Genomic DNA, 21,220 nt, shown 5'->3' with positions numbered 1-21,220 from the left:
CACAGAATATATAAGATCGAAACAATTTTTTATTAAGATATACTTAAAGGAGAGACAAAGAAATCTGCATACCAATTTATTTATAGCTAGCAAGCACCAAAATGATGTTTACACTGTTTATTATGATCCTGAAACTCAAGGGGAAGTAGAATCCAGTCAGTCACTCAAACACTAAAATTCAATTCCTTTTTCATATTTTAAAAGACCTGCTAGCAGAAAGCTGTAAAGAAAAATTTAACTGAAAATCTAGTCTGCCTGTGAAGACACCTCAGTAAAATGAACATGAAATTTCATGTTTGCTGCAGTATAATCAATTCTATTTCTCACTGGCTACACAATTATTCTGGTCAAACTTTAACACAAACTTGAAAATAAATCACCTCATAGCAGTCAGAATCAATTGGCATTTTGAAAAATTGCGCTCTTTTCTCAGCTCAAAAAAAAATCGTAATATTATACTGCAAATAACTCTGCCTTTCCTAATCTCTTGTCAACATGCTTTCTGAGTTACAGATATAAAGGTTACACTAGAATCCACACCTTAGTGAATGTTCTCAACTTTACAACAGTAAAATATTTCACAGGGCCCATTTCAAGATATTCCAACACTGTAATCTGGCCCCTTACCCACAGTTTCATTCACAGAGCTCTGAACGCACCTGAGTCTACTTGGACTTCTATCTTAATTTAGTTAGAAAGAGAGTCCTACCTGTCCCCTAAGTGTTTAACCATATTTTAAACCCTTCACTTGGATAAATAACTATTCGATTACTAAGAATATTACTCATATCAGTATTTAATACTGTTCATGGGAAATACAGGTTTGCCTGCATTTTCTATTTCATACTGAAAGCAACCATTTAGATGAATTACAATTCAAAAGTATCATGACACCTCCCCAAAAAACCCTAAGATCGACTCAGGAACTTATGATAGTCTGACTGTAAATTATCTTGTAGGGCTCAAAGACTGAAATGAATAGCAGGTCAGCTTTGCCATAATAGTGAAAGCTCTGTGAACTGTCCTTTCTTCAAGGCTACCCCTCCTCCAGGAACACTCTGTGAGCACAAGGGTATTGCACAACTGCAAGACTGTTATGAATAATCTTTAATCTCTCAACTGATCGCTCCTGGATGCAGAAGCTAGCCTAGTACCAGCTTCAAAACTCAGAAGAGCATCTGACATCAAAGCAACAAAAAAGGGAAAGTACATGCAAGCAAATATTCATATATGCACATTTATTTATCTTACCTGTGCCCCCAAGTCATTGTAAAGAAATTTCAATGCTGTCAGTTGTTCATCCATCCCTTTGGGATTATCTGTCTGTTGTTTCTGTACAATCTGCCGTCCTGTCTTGATGACAGTTTCAACCTCCAATTTCACCTCACTCAAGGTCTTATAGAGTTTCTAAAAACACAAATGGGTATATTGGCGATAAATTTTTAATGCAGATTTTAAGACTCTGCTTCATTTGGGGACCTTACCATCAAATGGCACTTAAACTCTCATCTATGGTTTAGCATCAGTGTCTAACAGGAAGATTTCATACTCCCAATGTTCTATATTTTATTCTAGTTTTTATTTTCACATACAGAAAAGAATTAGCTCAATAATTTAGCAGTGATTACTCCAAGACTGTCATATGTACTTCATCTTATGTAAAGTACTTTTTTAGTTCAAATACTAATGATTGTGATGCTTCTCCAGAACACAAGGATGAACCAGGGAAGGGAGTTTTTATAAACTCAGTTGTTTCACCACATCTGCAATCAACAGTCCTCTACTTTTATTTCCATGTTCTCACCTAGAATATGAGGGTTTTTTAGTTAGCAATTGTTCTGTTAGCACTTCCCAATCAGTCGCAGTAGTTCCATGAGGACTTTAAGCTAAATTTCCTCAGGAGAGAGTTCAAGCAAGAAGAATCACACATAAAAGAAGCACTCCCAAGTATGAGGTAAGAACATTGCATACATACCATACACTTTTCCAGGTGAGCTTGGATTACATCTGGGTCAGTATCCTTAACATCCAAGACATGAAGTTCTGCTTTTACCCCATCCAACACCCGCTTGCAATCCAACATGCGCTGCTCAAAATTAGCTGGTTTCTGGAAAAGCTGATACTTTGTACATACTTCACGGAGCTTTCTCTGTTTTAATAAATATTATGTAAAAAGATTGTTTCAAATTAGTAGCTGCACTTCAAAAAATAACATTTAAAGCATCTCTCATCACAGATTATAACTTGTCATGCCACCACAATTTGGTATATATGGCACCATTATTTGCCAAGCCATATTTTGTCATCTATTCCTAATCCTCAGGGGCAAGAAGCTGTAATTCTGTATCATACACTTTGAAAATTTCCATTTTACTGAAATACAGCGACTTTCTGACTTTCAGCATTTATTCCATGATACTTCTGTGAAATTTAGGCTTCCTTACTCAATTTATCTAGAGCTGCTTGTTTCCTTATGAAAGCATGTAAAAGCATATAATATCTTCTTCAGAGGTTTGTTTGACTGCACCGAACAATTTACAGACTAACACAGCAGTGTGTGTGACTCATATTTTTACCTGCAAAGCATCCAGCTGAGTTCCACCACGGGGAGACCTGCACTCAGGAGAAGCAGGAGGGAAAGAGCGAGAACTTTTCTTGAGCTCCTCTAAGGTGGATTCATGAGCTGCAATCTCAGCTTGAATTTTCTGCAATTCCATAGAAATAGGAAAAAAATACAAAACTGCTTGCAGAGCGGGGAAGGAGAGTTGGCTTACCTACTACCCACCAGAAGTAAATCTACTCTGTAAAACTTAAACACCACCAGGTTTATTTTAAATATTCTCTCTTTGGTGACAGCTTGCTAAATTGAAAGCCACTGTTACTCAATACAACCTTCTTAAAAGAAGAAAACAATCCAGATTACAAAAGATAACACCTAGAGCATCAGCATAGGACTGAAATGAAGTCTTCATAAATTATTAAGTCTAGGCTGAGCACTATGACGAAATATTTCAAAATGTTTTGTAGTGAAGAACTGTACTGAAATACCATACCTGGGCCTCCTGAGGCATCTGAAAGGCGTCTATCCTATCAGTCAGGTAAGATGTCAGCTGTCTATCCAGGTCTGTTAAGTTTTCTTGCAAGACATGTAACATGTGATCGGTTTCTCGCATGGTCTGAAGCTGTTGTTCCAAAGTGATCTGCCGGTTCACCGCCTGAGCAGGACAGAAAGAGAAGACAAGATGGAGCTGTAATTCAATACAAATTATAGTAAACTTTCTCAAAACAAAGTGGGAGAGATATAAAAAAACCTATGCCAGGAGGACTGGCTAAAAAGAACACTAGTAGGCAGCAATTTTTGAAGCTTGCTGTGGCTTCTGAACCAGTAATGGACAAATAGTGGCACAGAAAGAGAGTTCTGCTGCTAGATATACAGAAGAGTGAAAACAGGTCTTTCCTGTCACCTCAGGAAGAAAGCACTCTTAAAAACATACCACTTGCAAAAACTAGCTATTCAATGGAAGTCGGGGACTTCACAATACACTACATGTTGTTTGATGTCTTAACACATGCATTTTCTTTCAAAACAACAAACTCATTCCGTTACAGTGTCAAAACACAAATCCACAGTTCTTTCCCTTTATTGCCTCTTCCTTCAACAGCAAAACATCCCCGTTCATCTGAAATGTCACTTAATTCCCTACTATCAACACATGTACAGACCAGTGTGTGAGCACATACACATAACAGCGATGTGGAGAGTTGTCAACAGTCTAGTGTGTCAGCGCTGCAGCTACCAAAGCAGACAGGTTTTTATATGGCAATAAAGTATTGCTGCAACAGGAAAAACAGTAGTGAATGCTAACTTCAGTGACAGCACAGCCCCCCAGCTGAGGGCACTGCATGTATGTTGCTCACTGAAATGAACATGAACCAAAATCCCCTCTGTAACTACACTTCGGCAGTGACAGAAAACAACTCCCATCATACAACTTGGCACGGGCCTTTATTACCAGGATACAGAGCGCAAGTTAAAAACCTATGCGACCTGAGTTATGAAATACAACTAGTCTTCCTCTACTTATTAAATTTATAAAAGATTAGACTGAAGTAGAAGAGAAGGAAGACAACATAATAGATGGGTAATGACAAGAATGTTTTCCTTCTGTTCTTCATTTCAGTGTGACTTCTTCCTAGCTATTGCAAAGAATGAAAATGTCACTCATCCTCCTCATTTTTACAGTTAGTGAGCCATTCACCAGTATTTATGGCAGTAGGAAGGCAATATTAATGTCAGTTGTTGAGCTGTCCCTCCTAAATTTGGAACAGCCTTTTTGTCACAATTACCTGAAAAAATACCAGGGGGCCCCTGAAGTACAAGTGTGTGTTGAGCTTGCAAAACAAATCCTGACTCAAGTCACTAAAAATAGAAAAGCATCTTGCTCTTTGGCATTACTCCAAATTGAAAACAGCTGACAACATTGTGATGCTTTTTACTCTTTTCCTGTATTGCAACCCTCCATCTATGAATTCAGCTAACAAGAATCATTTCAGACTACTAAGCTGAAAACCTCAGTTTATTTTAACCCCAACCTCAAGTTCTTACCAAGTGACTCAATTCCTCATAGCGGGCATTGAAAGCTTCCAATTTGTCACTGATGATGTCATCAAGAATTCCTCCATCGATCAATGTCTGCCCAAGTTCCCGAATCTGAGTTCGATTATCAGCTGGATGACGCAACACTGATTCCAGGGACTAATTAGCAGAAAAAGTTTTAAAGGTTAAGGCACTGAATATTACTGTATTTTCAGAGCTGGAAATATGGTCACATACACAGAAGTTTAACACCTCAAATGTCTTGAAAGTGCTCTAGAAGGATAAATTAGTTATGGCTTAATTCATGATGGTACAAGGCAAATACAGAGGTGATTTTACTTTAGATAATGAAGCTTCACAGCATTTCTTGCCTATTCACATCATTTCATAATACTGTAACATCGGAAGGAATATTCATTTTGCACAGGTCAGGAGACAGCATACAATTCTATCATGGTACCAAGTACAGTGTGATCCTGTACAGAAACATTCCACTTTTGGTGAAGGATCTTAAAAATATCCATTTCTGATTCAGAGTAATACATTCATTTAACACGAAGATTCAGAATACTCAGCACATTTCAGCATTCTACTGAAGTGTAGAATTTACTTTTTTTTTAATAGAGCTATCTGAAAATTTACTAATCCAACAGAATTGCTGTAATACCTCAAGAGCATCATTGACAGCATCCAACTTATCAGGCAGATTTCCTGTCATTTGCACCCTTTCTTCCAGATTGTTTAGCCAAGCTGTTTCTAAATCAAGATACTGCAGCAGCTCAATCCAACAGGACCACACCTCCTAGGAGACACAGAAAAAAAATTAGCTTAGAATACAGAATGCCTGGAAGAGCTCATATACTCAGTGACCAACTCATAGATACGTTTCTGAGAAATTCACCTAAAACAGACAAGTAGAAAATATTCAAATATATGCCATGGCACAGTATGGTCTAGACAGAAAAACCTGCAGCTATAGCAGGAAGATATAGAGAAGTAAGCGTAGTAGTCTCTAAACTCATCCTAAAACTATCACTGACATGCAGGTTCATTTAACTATGTAAGAATGTAAAAAAAAAATGTATCCACTCCACTTGAAAGGTAGGACATACAAATCCTATCCCAGATCATAAGTACATGTTCTAATTATTATTGTATTTCAACCTTTAAATTCTGGCAAATTCTTTTTTGTCATTTTGGAAGATGCACAGATGAATAACAGAGCTGTGAGACAAGGTTACTTATTTGCAGAAGCATTGAACACAATACAGATTATAAAAACAAACTTAGATGGCATCTCATGGATTCCAAGGATGTCATATCAAGGGAAAACAATCTTGGAAAGGAGCCACAGCAAAAGGTATTTATGCTGAAGGTACTGTATTTAGACATTTTCAGTATCCTTCTCCATTGCTCTTGTGCCACTTGTCCCCATTTTACAGAATCACAGAAGCAATTAAGATGGAAAATATCTCTGAGATCATCAAATCCAAGCTATGACCAAACACCACCATGCCAACTAGACCATGACAATAAGTGCCACGTCCAGTCTTTCCTAAAACACCTCCAAGGACAGTGACTCTCCCACCTCCCTGGGCAGCCCATCCCAATGTTTAACAACTCTTTTAGTGAAGAAATTCCTCCTAATGTCCAACCTAAACCTCCTCTGGTACAGCTTAAGGTTATGTCCTGTTGTCCTGTCATCACTTACCTGGGAAAAGAGGTCAATCCCCACCTGGCTACAAACTCCTTTCAGGTGGTTGTAGAGTAGTCATAAGGTCACTCTTGAGCCTCCTTTTCTCCAGGCTAAACAACCCCAGCTCCCCCAGTCGCTCTTCACAAGACTTGCACTCCAGACCCTTCACCAGCTCCACTGCCTTTCTTTGGACATACTCTAGCACCTCCATGTCCTGACAGCGTGGGGCACAGAACTGCACACAACACTCGAGGGGTGACCTCACCAGTACCAAGTACAGAGGAATGATCATTGCCCTCATCCTGCTAGCCACATTATTTTTTATACAATCCAGGATGCCATTCTGGGCCGTCTGGGCACACTGCTGGCTCATGTTCAGACGGTTGCCAAGCAGCATCCTCAGATCCTTTTCTGCTGGGCCGCTTTCCAGTCATTCTTCCCCTATCCTGCTGTATGGAGTTGTTGTGGCTGAAGTGTAGGACCTTGACCTTGTTGAACCTCATACCATTGGCCTCAATCCATTGAACTGGCCTGTCCAGGTTCCTCTGCAGAGCTTTCCCACCCTCCAGAAGATTGGCACTCCCACCTAACTTGGCATTGTCCACAAATTTACTAAGGATAGACTCAATCCCCCCATCCAGATCATCAATGAAGATATTGAACAGACATGACTAAGCAAAGAAGTATCATTCTTACCTCCAGCGTGTGGCACTTCCCCCGGATCCGATTGCACAGTAGCTGGTAGTTCTCCAGCACAACGTTCAACTCAGTTGCCAGGTCCTGACCACTAGAGGGCACTTTGGTGGCCAGCATCTTGATGTTGTCTTTGAGAATCTTCACCCGCACCTCCTTCTGCAACACATCCTCCTTCGCTCTCTGCCCAAAAAAAAAAAGTATTACGAGATCAGTCTTTAATTGCCATACAGTCAGCTTCTCACCATTCAAATGGAAAATCTGCAATTTTACACTGCAAGTCCTGCTGCCAGTGTATTCTTGGGCACAGTACAGCTCCCAGTGCACAGGTCTCAAGTAATCATATTGTCAAATTTTGCTTTAACCAGAATTCAGGAAGGAAGATAGTTGGAAGACAGATCAAGTAGACCAGTCTGAGCCTGTCTCTGTTGAGACAAATAGAAGCCCTTGGAAATAGTGACTGTCCTCTCTGCGTTTTCAGGTTTCAAAAACAGTTCTAAGAAGTTGAAGTACCTCTGATAACAAGGCATTGCATTTATGGTAGAATTTAGTACATGACAACATAGTTTTCATACAGATTTTTCAAGATGTCTTCTAAATGTAAGGTAAAAGAAAAAAAAAAAAACACTTAATAGAAGGGCAAAGAATGGAAAATCTGGGGAACACCCTTTACGGCAGGATTATCAAAAACCCTCTAGTCTTATCTTAAAACTATTCCTTCAAATATCAGCAGGAGTTCCACACTCTGTTCAAATGTGAGCAGAACTGGCAAGTCAAAACTATATGCAAAAACGTGACTAGTTAAATACAGAAAGTGCTCTTTCCAATCTTAAAAGTAGTCCCAGGATACTATTGTTACTGCAAATGAAAGAAGAATTGTGTTACAATAAACTTACTGGCTCAGTGACATAACTGTCAAATTTAAAAATAAATAACATAGTCTGGATTTGACAAAGGTAAATGTGCTCAAAGTCTCACAGATTTGTCAGTGAAAAGAGGATTCTTTCTTTCCTTGGCTTGTGTTCAGCCAGCTGTCAGGCTATGTGAATCTCAAATGGTTTCAAAGGACATGAATATATTAAAACACTTGTTAAAGACTGTTTCAGAAAGCCCCTTCAAAAAGAACAATTCTAAACTTCAAATAGCTTTGTCAAAGCACTTGTAAGGGAGAAAACTCTTTTCTATGGTCCATTGAGAAACAGTGTAGTGGGTACTCACTTAAAAAGTGTACATACAAGTCAAAACATCTGTGAAGATACGCTTGAGCTCTCAGATTAAAAACCAGAGAGAATTATTTACTCTGTACCTATATCTAAGAAAATTTCCTATTCAACTGAAATTAGATTATAATAAGACAAAAATATCTCCTTCCTCTCTATTTATTTGGCCACCAGACCCAAAATTAGAGAAGCAGAGACCAACATCACTCACTGATCTTTGTGGATCCCTTCCAACTCAGGATATTAAAAGATCACTGTTTGCAACAGAGGATAAACAGAAGATAACCTTACAACAGACCTGTTTTAAACCTGTTTTAAATTTTCTAGATGTCAAGTTACAATATCTAGTGGACTAGAAACTGAAGTCCAAGAACTAGAAGAAGAAGAATGCTTTCACAACAACTAATTTAGAAGGGGTTAGCATTACCTTTTCTTTCTCAAGTTTCATCTCCTACTTTCCATATTCTTCATGTTTAATATGCTATACAAAGTAAGCCTGACTCAACAACTGGGCAAGCTGTTATTCGTTATGAAATCCCTACCACCTTGTGGCCAAACAGAACATCTGCTTTTATTGTCTATTCTTAAAAAAAAAAAAAAAAAATCCACAAAGCAAAGATGAAAAATACCACTACCCTTGTCATGACCCAAGCTCCTTTCCACAAAAGGCCAACCCCCAAAGCCATTAAGTTTTGTTTCCCTTTAATCAGGCATCTACAATGAGCTGGTATTGCTGACCTTCATCTCCTCTACCGCATTCTCTAGCTCTTCAGGAGACTTGTATTCAAAATCTTTTTCCAAATATTCTTCTTCAGCTTGGGTCATCCACTCTTGCATCTCTGCCAAATCCTTCTTCAGATTTACAGCTTTTTCCTGACTTTCAGACAGGCGATTTTTCTGACTAATGATCTAGAATCCAAGGTGGAGAAAGGAACAGCAGTTTTGTTACTTAAATGTCCTTGTATATATGAAAAGCCACAAGTTTTTGTTAAAATATTTTACTACCAAAACATACTCAGGCTTTTTTAAGTAACAAAAGACTTCTACACACACGCACACAAACTTATGAACCCTTTTTAGTAGATCAACAAAATCTAGAGGTGAGGGAAGGAAGAAAATTACTTTTTATTTTCCCCTTCATTGCACATAAACTGGTGACAATCCCTGTAAAAAGACAGAATAAAACCCTCTTCTGATTACAAGTATCATATAGTTACATATATCTTTATATAGAGCACTAAAACACTCTTTAGGCCTCACTTTTTTCCACAGCTCAAACAATCTGGATTTTATATGAACAGCAAGGCTCTCCAACACAGATTCTCACCAGGAACTGCAACAAAAGAAGTGTATTTCTATAGACAGCAGAAAGCTTCCACCCCAAAGAAACAACTAAATTCACTGGACTGGAGTCTATTTATAGCCACTTATTTTTCAAAGCTTCTTGGAAGCAGACAGAAATTATACAGGGACAGAACAAAATTCCAGATTTCAGAGGCAGCAAAAAAACAAGTCAGACTTCCCTCCCACACACCCCAGAAAGAGCAGCATGAAACAAAGTGAACAAATTAATTTTTAATTACAAAAAATTACAGGATTTACTGTGCTCCTTCCACTTAGGTACCAAGAAGAGCATGTATTCAAACAAATCTACTGTTGCAGAGGTATCCCCTAATATACTTGCACTACTGGAGGATTCACCAAGCCAAGTTGGACTTGAGTCACTTTGGCAGTGGAACAAGTAAAACATACTCATCCCACTGTTTAACCATTACACTGCTTCACCTCCTCACCATCCTACCAATGCTGCACAACCAAATAGGTAGCTGCAGCAAAAAGCAAATACTAGCAACGTAAGGAGAACTCACCTGTTTGCTCAGTTTCTCCCATCGAGTTTGGCAGTCTACTAGCCTAGACTTTGTCCAAGTATTTATGCTTGCAATAGGTTGAGCTCTTAAAGCAGCTTCTACTTCTTTCATCTCTTTCAGTGATGGTTCAATTGTCTCCATTTCATTGACAAACAACTGATCACATATTGGAGAAAATGAATATTGTGCTTTAGCAAGATTTTACATATATTTACAGGTTACTAATAATTTTATAACTTTTAATTATTCCAGAGAAACTTTTGAGGAGTAGATCGATACAGTGTTCAATACCAGACTGCCTAAAACAATCCGTTAGTGGTTCAAAACATCAGAACCATGGAACTAAAAAACGAAAGACAGCTTGCCATACACAGCACAAACATTCTCACATGCCAAATGTCAACACCAGAACAACACAAGTTTGAAGATTACATGCATTCAATATCCTGCTGTTTCTGGTATACCTCAGTTTATACTCTACCGGAAATAAACGTTTGAAGGTACACTGTAATTACTTGTTATAAGATGAAATTCTTCATAACTGATCATTATGTGCCACTGACTAGGAAGGAATTGGTGAAGGCCTTTGAAAAGCACTAAGTGTTATAGCTATACACAAGAAACTAATTAAAATGTGCCTTGAAGAGAGATACAATGATTCTTCTGCTGGGCTTTATTGAATACGCTATGGACAATATTTACTAATAAAAGTAAAAGAAGAAATTATTTCAAAAGATTCCTTAAAAGAGCATAACTCACTGTGCACTGGTCAAGTTGCCTTTGAAGTCCTTCAGTATCCCCTTGAACAGCCTTTTCTGTCATTAAAAAGTCTTTAACACCATCCATCCACTTCTGAACAACTTTTGCATCAGTCTAAACAAATACAGTGAGGAAGAGTTAATGCAATATCATGATAAAGAATGTATGGTTGTTGCATTTAAACCTCTAATAGTATCAAAAGACTATTCTACAAGCTGCTAGCATTGTCCTGGTTTTGCACCAGACCAACTTTGGTTTAATCTGGGGGTTTGTTTTGTTGTGGGTTTTCTTTTAGAGGGCAGGGGTGTCCAAAATTTCTCTTTTCTCAAATGTACACGAAAATTAAATTTACAATAGCGATATTCTTTCATCCACCACAGCATGGTTTAATTGACACTGCACTACTCCAGGCTATCACACAGAAGCACAGGATCAAGTAAGGCAGAGAGCATGGCTTCAAGAACTACATGGATCACATGAAGAACCTGACTGCAAATAGCGTTTTCTTGATGACAAAAATGATGCGTGGTTTCCACCACACTCATCTGAAAGGCGAACTGCACTCTTAAGGAAAAGAAAGGACCCTATAAAAGTTCATACGTTGGAGTCAATAACGCGAAACATACTTAGCAGGTAGAAAGCACACTGGGAAAGCCATTCACATAACAGAGGCACAGTCATAAAAGTTAAAAAAAAAACAAAGAAGATTAGACAAATCACTAAAATTTAAAAAACAAAACAAACAAACAAACAAACAAAAAACAGCCTAGCTGTTTGGGGCCAATAGCAGCTACTGTACTCACTGGAGCAACTCATTGGGGAAAAGAGTAAATACACACCCAGTTTCAGAGTTATCTAACAGTTGGCAGTTGCCTTGTATCCTGCACTGAGGAAGGGAGACAGAAGCACTGTCTCTTGCCCACACAACTGTGGATGTTCCAAACCATCCTTACAAACAAAACCAATGCAAACTTAAAGCACAAAGAGTTTTTCTTGTCCTACTCAAGTTATGTGGTTGCCATTTTCAAATAATACAGCTGGACTTCTTCTAATCAACATTTTCAGACTATTTGGTTGGGGTTTTTTAACAGATGGCATCTCTCTGTCCTGACACAATCATCATCACACAGCACTGTTATTGAGAAGCCGAGTCAAGCTCATCAGCTTCACCTTCTACTCTGCATGTCACCAAGGATGAAAGCACACACTTTGTTTTCTTAAAAATCTCATACTAACAGTTTTTTCAAGATCAATACATTACACATTGCTTCTTAAAAAATGTCTGCACTAATGAAAAACCAGTAGACCAAGTTCATGTTTATTTTTAGGCAAATGCTACCATTAGAGGTCAAAGTCATGACATTTTCTTCATTCCTTTTCGGGGGAATTTCCTGCAGCTGAGTAGCCTGAACATCATTTTCCAGAAAACAGACCCCAGGAGGCTTAACAGTGAACCATGGCTTAATGTAAAAAAATACATATTTATAAAGGCTGCCATTTGAAAAGACATTTTAACACATAACTAATTTAGCTTTCTTCCTATAAGATATTTACATAAGTAGATGAAGTGAATTAAGTGGAATTACTCCAAGTTAGGCACACATTTAAATAACTTGCTGAATCACAAATCAAGTCTACAGAATTTTCATGAAATAAATGCTCCTTCATTGCACAGGTAAATAAATTATCAATGGTCAAATAACCAGTGCAGACTGTTGATATATAAGAGCTCACAATTTTTTGACATGAACACCCACATCATAGAATGATTTGGTTTGGAAGGGACCTTAAGATTGTCCAGTTCCAACCCACATGCCATGGGGCAGGGTCATCTTACAGTAGATGAGGTTGCTCAAAGCCCCATCCAAATGGGGCTTGAACACTCCCATGGGTGAGGCATCCACAGCTTCTCAGGGCAACCTGTTCCAGTGCCCTACCACCCTCACAGTAAAGAATTTCTTCCTAATATCCAATCTAAACTTATCCTCTTTCAGTTTAGAGCCCTTTACCCCTTGTCCTACCCCTACATGCCCTTGTAAACAGTTCTCTTTCAGCTCTCTTACAGGCACCCTTTAGATACTGGAAGGCTGCTATAAGGTCTCCCCAGAGCCTTCACTTCTCCAGGACCAGTTTTTAAAACTTCTTTCAGGAAGGAAGGAAGATGAAATGTGCTGAATTTTAACTTGTTCACTCTTAGAAAAACGACATGATGTACAACCATGTAGTGAATTTAAAAGATCTGAAGGTGATACATAATCAAAGACGCAGCGAGCCATTCATTATTCCAGTATAACACAGAATGCACGACACAGAAAATTTCTTCTAGAAAATACAGGATGCAAAACTGATAAAATAAGCCTTGTCTACTTTTCCCATCTCATGAGTAATACAGTCTGCTAGCAAAACGTCACTCCCAGATCATGTCACTAATGGATGTGTTGTCAGCTTAGGGGAGCCTCTATCACATCACAAATAACAGAAAAGCCACCTAAGCAGCAGGACTCTCAGGCAGATCTGCCACTGACTTGCTCATCAGACTAAGAAAGACATTTTAAGCATTGTTCACCTGTCTGCTCACTGTTAAAACAAGAATACTGACATTGTTTCTTTTCAAAAACCTAAATGTAAGGAGTGTTGTTTTGGGAAATGTCAGTTTCTAAAGGTGAATTACTAAAAAAAAAGAAACATTAAAAATGAACTAACACTTGCATCTAGTTGCACATAATCACGTTATATTCCTTTTTTTATTATTTTTCTTTTCTCCCCCACTAATTTTTTTTCCCTTTAATAGCAGGATGCTTCAACTTCTCTCTTAACCAAAGAGATACTGCCCAGCCATCCTCTAAACTGATCTTATGTCTCTGGTATTAGTGTTACTGACAAATTTGGTGTCTGCACCAGGACCACATACCAAGTCTGCCATATCAATATTTCTTGCAGTACAAGTTATATACTGGTCTGTCCAATGCTGTATACAGAATTTTTACTCAACTTATTCCACATTCTCATTTTTATTCATACAGTGCTAAACTACAAAAATCTCTGTATAGATTAGTAGCACTCTTTCAAAAGGAAAAACTCAGAGTATGTAACACGACTGTTCATCCACTGTCAGCTTTATGAAACATTTGGAAAACACAGAAAGTGTGTACTTAAAAATACAGTTCATAATAAAACACCCCTAATGTAAGCCCCGTATTTCTACAGATAGATCAACATGTATTTATTTCATTTTCAATTATTTAAGAATAATAATTTAATATTAATAAAGTAAATATTAATTAAACAAATTTTTAATAATTGTCTTCATTGTTTCTTCTGTTATCATTTCTTTTCCAGTTTTTGTACTTCCTTTTACAGTAAAAGGAAAATTTTTTAACATTTTGCTTGGGAGCAAATTCTGTTCTCAGATCTACACAAAACATTGTGCTGCCTCACTGCTCTGCTCTCCATAGCAATTCAAAAGTCACATGGGCATAAAAATCCTTATCTTTCATCAGTGAGTGCTTCATATACGTGGTATATGGTACCAATATCACTTTGGACAGCTGTGGAAAATAGGATGCTTCACTTTTGACCGAAAAACTAAATAATTGATCACTAACCAAAAATCACCACGTTAATACTGCACGTTTACTCTGCTCTCAATAGCATACTCTCAGTTATCAGTTTTCAAGATCCATTCTTCACACAGTTAAAGCTGTGATTCAAGAAAAGTAGGTGCATGTACAGATCACTCAACTGAACAAGATCCAAGTGCAGCAAAAGAAGAATTCTGCACATACAGCAAATTAAGGGAGGGAAAAACTGCTGCTCAAACTGATGAGGTAAGTTGGTTTTGCACAGTGTAGGTACAGCTAATCAAGGCAACCGCAAGTCCGTAACCATTTGAAGAATAAGACTGATAGAAAGTTGTTGCACAAAGGACACTGAAGCAGACTCACATGCTGAATATTTACTCTGTCATGCTAAATAATTAAGACCATCACCAGTAAGTGATAGTGAGTGAATGAGACATGGTGGGATATCGCAGATAAGGTCAAAGTCAAGAGAAAAATTAATGAGGAGGTGGTTGCTGGAAAGTAATCACCAAGGCATTAGCTAAGCATTAGAAGTTACAAACCACCTCACTTTGGGCTGTCAGCTCCTGCTGACCAGCAGCACCAGCTGCTTCACAGCTCCACATCATCCCAGACTGCTGCAATTAGCTACTGAAGGATGAGTTTGAAGGAACTAGATTAATAGCAGAAGCACAAGTATTCATGTTTCTGAACACACCTGTGGCAGAGGGGGCTGGGGACAGGGACAGCTTTTATGTCTGCACTTCAGATAGTACAGCCTAACAAATGAAATACACATTTTTTCCTCTGAAAGCCTACAATTCCCCTTCCTATTCCTAAGCTGGTTTGTGGCTTCTATTTACAAGTCCACTAGTCCAGATTGGACTACCATATCTATGGTGTTCATACACACAAATCACATACACACACTGCTGGGAGCAGCTCAAGTCCTGAAAGAAATAATTAGTGAATAACACTTTACAAGCATGATCAAGTTATTCCCTCCAGCAATTTTTTTTTTTTCCACCAAGTAAAACCTTTAATGGGATTGAGGCTTTTACTACTTCTGAACCATAATCAGTAATGGCTTGTCCAACTTTCACTGCAACATCATGCAAGTCAGTTATCTGGCCTCAGTAATATAAATTTCAGCTTGAACACGTGTCTCTACTTGAGTAGCCATTAAAGATCCTGTCTGGCTTAAAATAAAAGAAAAATGAAAATAATAAAACCCACTATTCAGTTTAAATTTTAATCAGCTATCAAATAAAGGAACCATTTTCTGCCTCAGAGGGAAGAGAGAGCAACATTGAAAGAAACTTTTGAGGAAACGTGGTGGTGTGCATGCATAGTACCAGTGTCCTGAAGAGGGTGCACAGACAGTTGTTTATGTTTATAAACTGTGTGATATATCTCCTGTTAAAAAGAATGCAAATAAATCCACAAACTAAGATATGTTTAAAGCATGTGAAAATACATATTTGCTAGATAATGTGCCTTCCTCATAAGAGAATCTCTAAAGCATCTTCTTGATTTTTGAATTTTAAAACACAATATGAAAAGGAAAATAATATGAAACTTATTTAAAACCTAGTTAAACAATATTCTGGGGAAAAACTATGGCACTGTATTTGGGTTTCTATACTGCTTATACTTTCAAGCTGATAGTGAGGAATGGTTAGTGCCTATTTCACTTTTGAGTCACAATAATATCATCATAGGCTAAATCACAATATACTTTCATGTATATTCATATATATCATTTTTTTCTTCCTCTCCCCACAAGAATACAAGTAGTCTAAAGAAAGGAGTTAAAGCAAACACAAAAAAATCAATCTAACCAGTAAATACTGAGTCCAATTAAATCACTTAAGCTCTCATGACTCCTCTTGTTATCAATAGGTTAAGCATCCATGTACCCTTGCTTTCCATCCCTTCATTTTTAGAGCAGTGGGATTTTCTGTCATTCATATATATATATATATATATATATGTGTGTGTGTGTACGTAAGAGTGCTATTTAACCTTAGTTCTTTAACTATCCTTCCTGACACTTCAGAGGCCATCATTTGGAAAGGGAAAACTCGCAGTACCCGAGCATATTCTTTATTTCCCTCTTTAACAGGCTGCACTAACTCTTTATTACTGTTGACCAAAACACCACTTGAAGAAGCAGGTTTTCTGCAGCAAGTATGGCATTACAATTTCAGATAAACTAGTAAGCCACTGGGCATCTGACACCAACCACAATAGAACACATCTACCGCTGCTGGGACCAATAAGCACAGCTCACATATTCTTGACTTCAGTATAACCTTTTCTTCTGGTATTGAAAGAGAGGGACATTAATGTTACGTGAAAAGTGTTGCTATTAGAAAATGGGCACATTAGAAGTCCACTTGTACTCTGCTAGAAATACACTACATAGGCTTTCAGCCTCTGCCAGACCAGTGGCTCACCACCACTTCACTTCTCAATCAGTATCGTCTTGACTCCTGCAAGATCACAGAGAAAGAAAGGTCTCTAAAGCAACTGAGTTACATAACATTACGTAACAATAAAATTCCTTTCATTTTACCTCAAATATTCTCAGCTTGGATGTAATTCCCTCCAGTAGTTTAACATCTTTGGAAATCTTGAGCTTTAACTTATCCCACTGTCCCTGTAGATGTTTGAACTCCTGAGCATAGATGTTTTTTATATCCGAAGCAGCATGTTCCTCCAAAGCTTTTGTTTCTTCAGCAAGTTTATCTACCTTGGGCTTCTGCGCTTCCAGTGTCTCACAAAGTGCCTACAATCAAGAAAAAAGAAAAGATGTCTCCTTCCAATATTAGCCATACAACAGATACACACATATAAGCGCAAGTACTTCAGAAGTTTCACTGTCCAGCGATTCAGCACATAGATTCAGTGAAGAGTGATATTCCAGTTACTGCAGTTATTGCAGTAGAAGTGTTCAAACAACCTTTTAAGCAGCAAAACCTTCATCTGTTCTACTGGTGCAGTAGCAGAGATTACAGAAGGGATAGCAAAGCTTGGCCACGTAGCTAAACAAGCCCAGGTACCTACATCTCTCCTGTACTGTACAATACTGTCACTCAAGTTAACAAAGCAGTGGTTGTGCTACACTGCAGTCATAAAACTGCAGTGTAGCTGTGCTAAGACCTCAGTGTTTTCATTCCATCCACAGGTGTTTGGGTTTTTTTAAAGAAAACAAACAAACAGGTTGAGAGTGTTCTTCAAAGTTTTTGTAAAGTAAAATACAATAGCTGCAAAGAAAGTGCCTGCTACAGTGCAGATGCTGGACAATCCCAAGGTCCACAAGCAGCTCATCATCTACACTTTGTTCCTATTTCCTGTCACACCCTTTAAAGCTCCCACACTAGCATACTACGTCCCTTCAGGTTAATTAGTTCTTTGAAGAAAATGGGGAGGTGAAACTTATTTTAATCTGCTAGTTCAAGAAAACCAAAGCACTAACACCTTTGTTTACTTGACTTGTAAAAATTATCACCTTCTGCTAAACAGATAAGGATATAATCAGACAGGGCCTCTCCCACCCATCATCCAGAGCTCAAGAGCTCCTCCAGAGTCACCTGAAGCCCCTCTTACGCGACCACACAGGGAAAAATCATTCTTCCGTATTAAGCATGATTCCACAAAAGCAATGAGGGATGGTGAAGGGGATGAGAAAGTAATTGTTTATAAGCTTTTTGGTGAAAAAAAAAATAAAATAGAAAAAGCATTGGAGACACACAATCATCTCCCTGGAGAGAGCTCCACCCCTGCCCCTATAACTGGTATTTACAAAGCAACCGTCACCCATAGATTTTCCCCTACTTTATAGACTCACAATAGGAAACAAAACACTGTTTCCACTGCACAGAATTTGTGTATCAATTACATTTATGGCTCACAAGCACTGTTTCCCTTTGAAAGACAATCTGGACGCTAGAGAAGCACAGTTATTGTCTCCAAACATTCAAGCGGGATGAAGTGATGTTGGAGGTGAGAAAGACCATGAGGAAATGGAGACAGCATATGCATTGTGGAAGAATCAAGGAAAAGAAGAGATTTCGTTTGAGGACTGGAAGAATAACCCTGTCAACACCACAGCCTGTGACAATACCAATAGTTAAGGACTTCATCATGGTAGCTTCGTTAAAATTATAAAACCTATTAGTAGGTTGTCTCTCCCATTTTTCCCTCATGGACTTGAAGCCTAGCAGGCATAGAGACAGTGTTCCATTGGTCAGTGTACCAGGTGGTATTGACCAATCATGTTTTCCCCGGTTATCTTCTCCCTTGTCCCTACCTCCTAATGTTTATTCATTTACCCCCATCTAACCGATGTTAGCAGATTTGCATGCTCCGCCCCATCTCCACCCACCTTCCAGACCCTTCTCTACATAACCCTATAAAACCCACCATTTTGTGTTAATAAAGTGGAATCAGCCCTTGGCTGTGAAGGTGTTCAGACTTGTGTCGTGTGTCCCTTCTTGGGGCTGCATCACAGCTTGAACCTAACCTTCCAGCTTCTACCTCTGGCTCTCTTCTAACATCTACAAGCTAGCCACAAGAACCCCTGTCGCTGGTCTGCTCCCTTCCCTTTTTCAAAACTGTGACAAAGTGGGATGGTTTTAACCAGCTGACCCTCAGAGACAATTTAGGCAGGCAGGCATGTCACATCTGGGTGGGCTTTTTACCCAGTTCTTGGAGGGGAGGGTTACAAGGCTGCCCACCATAGGCTGTGCAGAAGGGCAGAGGTAGAGAGCCCACACTGCCCCCAGCTCCTGGTTTTCCTCACGACCACACTTAGCGGCAATGGAGCAGACTTTGGATCAGGTCACCAACCTAATCCAACCAAGCCTCTAGGAGAGGGATACTCCTGGGGCCTTAACAACTGCTTTAGGACTCATGAGAACAAGAAATACATGCACACCAGAGTGCCTGGGGAAGCCACCAAGGTTGTCTGAGGTCCTCTTCCCCCAGTTGAGCAGTCCCAGTTCTCACCCTGCCCCCTGGCACAGGCAGCAAGGGAAGCTGTGAAGTCTGCAGGCTCAGGGATACCCAGCCCTGGGGCTGGACATGTCCCTTGGCAGCCTGTGGTAACCCAGCTTTCAACAAGGCACCTCCAGAAGCATCTTCCACACACCAGTCCCTGACCAACATCCCTCTGAACAACATGAGTTACCCCACTGAAGGCAGGAGAATAGAGGATGACCATGCTTGAGTTAGCAAATTCCTCACTTCACTGCGAAGGAGGGTTACCTTTGCCTGCTGCAGGGCCTTCTCAACTTTACTGGGTTCGCTCAGTTCACTGGCAATGGACTGCTGCTTGCCCTCTAGATCACTCAGCGTGTCCTTCAGCCGCTGCAGGGACTCCACGTACTCCTGGCTCGGCTGGCTTTCAGTCTCTGGTACCACAGAAAAGAGTAATGGAACAAAATACAAGGTAAAGAAATAGAAATAGGTGTGAGACCCAAGCTGTAGATAATGTGAACATAATTAGCCTACTAAGAGCTAAAAAACCTCTTCTGCTGATAACAATACTTTTCCTTTAAAAAATATTAAATATATCATGTACGAATATGTATTATATAGAACACAATAATAAATATGACAACCTCCAAAAACATTTATACACTCTATCTCATTTTCAGAATTTTTCTTATACTCCTAAGCAGTTAAACCTGTTGGGGTGGGTGGGGTCAGGGAATTGATAGTATTTTGATATTTACATGTCTCAACCCCCCCAATTTAGTGTTTTTCATTTTTTAAAGTTTTAGACCTATCTCCTATTTGTCTGCAAACACATACAAAGATATCTACTACATATAGAAAAAAAAGTATAACATATATAATAGCCATATAGTATATAGCAAGTAAAATATACACACTACATAAAGTAACTATATAAGCTAGTATTTACATATATATACACATATACACAAAATAAATATTAGTGTAATAGTAGCGTTAGGGTTTTGGTGGGGTTTTACATTTTATATATATATATATACATACATACACAAATATATAAAAATAGCAGCTTTTATCCTGTTGTCAGAACAGAGACGCTAGGAAGTCTGAAGGACTTAAGAAGACTGAAAAGAGAATTAAAGTTTGGATGGAGTATCTGCTTCCAGTCTTCAACTGCTTCTCAAAATTTGTTCAAGCCAGCCCTCTGTGGAATCCCAGGCAGGAGACAGCACCTCATTCTGGCATTTCAGAATGAAAATAACAGATTTGGACTACTGCAGAAAACAGGATTTCACCTGTAAGACCTGCACTGTGGTATGCACATTCTCTGGCCTTCGATTCCTAGGCAATTTTGCTACTACTGCAAGTGAAAATTAATCTAACCCTTCTTCTGACTCACCAGGTACCTTTTAAACAGCGTACTGTCAGAACTGTCTTACTGTTTATAAAAATGAGTCAACATTTTTAGAGAGAATCAGAGTTATCTAACCTCTTTTTCTCAAAAATCCAGGAACAATTTAAAGGGGATAAAAAAAGAACTCAATAAAAAGCATATAGGTGTGCTGTCACTAAACTACAGCAAATCTTGGAGGAGAAGAAAATAGTTAAAATAGCCTCACACAGACAAAAAATTGAGTCACAATTGCCATTAAAAAAATGCCTGTAGAGATGGGATTGAGTAGCACTCCATGAGGGAACTCTCAGAGGCTCAAAGAAGAGCCATGAAAGTAGCTGTCCTTCAGCCAGTCAAAGCATACCAAGTTTACAAATGTGCAAGTGACACCACCAGCTTTTTCTACCAGTTATACGGCTCTGGAAGGTCTTTTACCTTGCAGCAATTCAAA

General features: G+C 38.8%; 1 protein-coding gene across 1 annotated transcript in view; it reads right to left on the bottom strand.

The window, feature by feature from the left end:
- UTRN (utrophin) overlaps positions 1-21,220 on the bottom strand; it is a 374,661-nt gene that overhangs the window by 247,316 nt on the left and 106,125 nt on the right. Inside the window, exons 22-33 of the mRNA XM_027888221.1 lie at positions 19,665-19,810; positions 16,972-17,184; positions 10,834-10,947; positions 10,075-10,230; positions 8,945-9,115; positions 6,990-7,169; positions 5,265-5,399; positions 4,607-4,756; positions 3,054-3,215; positions 2,577-2,705; positions 1,976-2,149; positions 1,246-1,407 (exon numbers count right to left, since the gene is read on the bottom strand). Of these exons, the coding sequence (XP_027744022.1) occupies positions 1,246-1,407; positions 1,976-2,149; positions 2,577-2,705; positions 3,054-3,215; positions 4,607-4,756; positions 5,265-5,399; positions 6,990-7,169; positions 8,945-9,115; positions 10,075-10,230; positions 10,834-10,947; positions 16,972-17,184; positions 19,665-19,810 (1,892 nt within the window). The remainder of the gene's footprint in view (positions 1-1,245; positions 1,408-1,975; positions 2,150-2,576; positions 2,706-3,053; positions 3,216-4,606; positions 4,757-5,264; positions 5,400-6,989; positions 7,170-8,944; positions 9,116-10,074; positions 10,231-10,833; positions 10,948-16,971; positions 17,185-19,664; positions 19,811-21,220) is intronic.

The sequence above is a fragment of the Empidonax traillii genome, unplaced genomic scaffold (genome assembly GCF_003031625.1).
Source record: "Empidonax traillii isolate 1590-97213 ecotype Southwest subspecies unplaced genomic scaffold, ASM303162v1 scaffold235:size1242204, whole genome shotgun sequence".
Taxonomy (NCBI): domain Eukaryota; kingdom Metazoa; phylum Chordata; class Aves; order Passeriformes; family Tyrannidae; genus Empidonax; species Empidonax traillii.
Note: the sequence above shows the minus strand (reverse complement) of the source record. Positions and strands in the feature narration are given on the sequence as shown.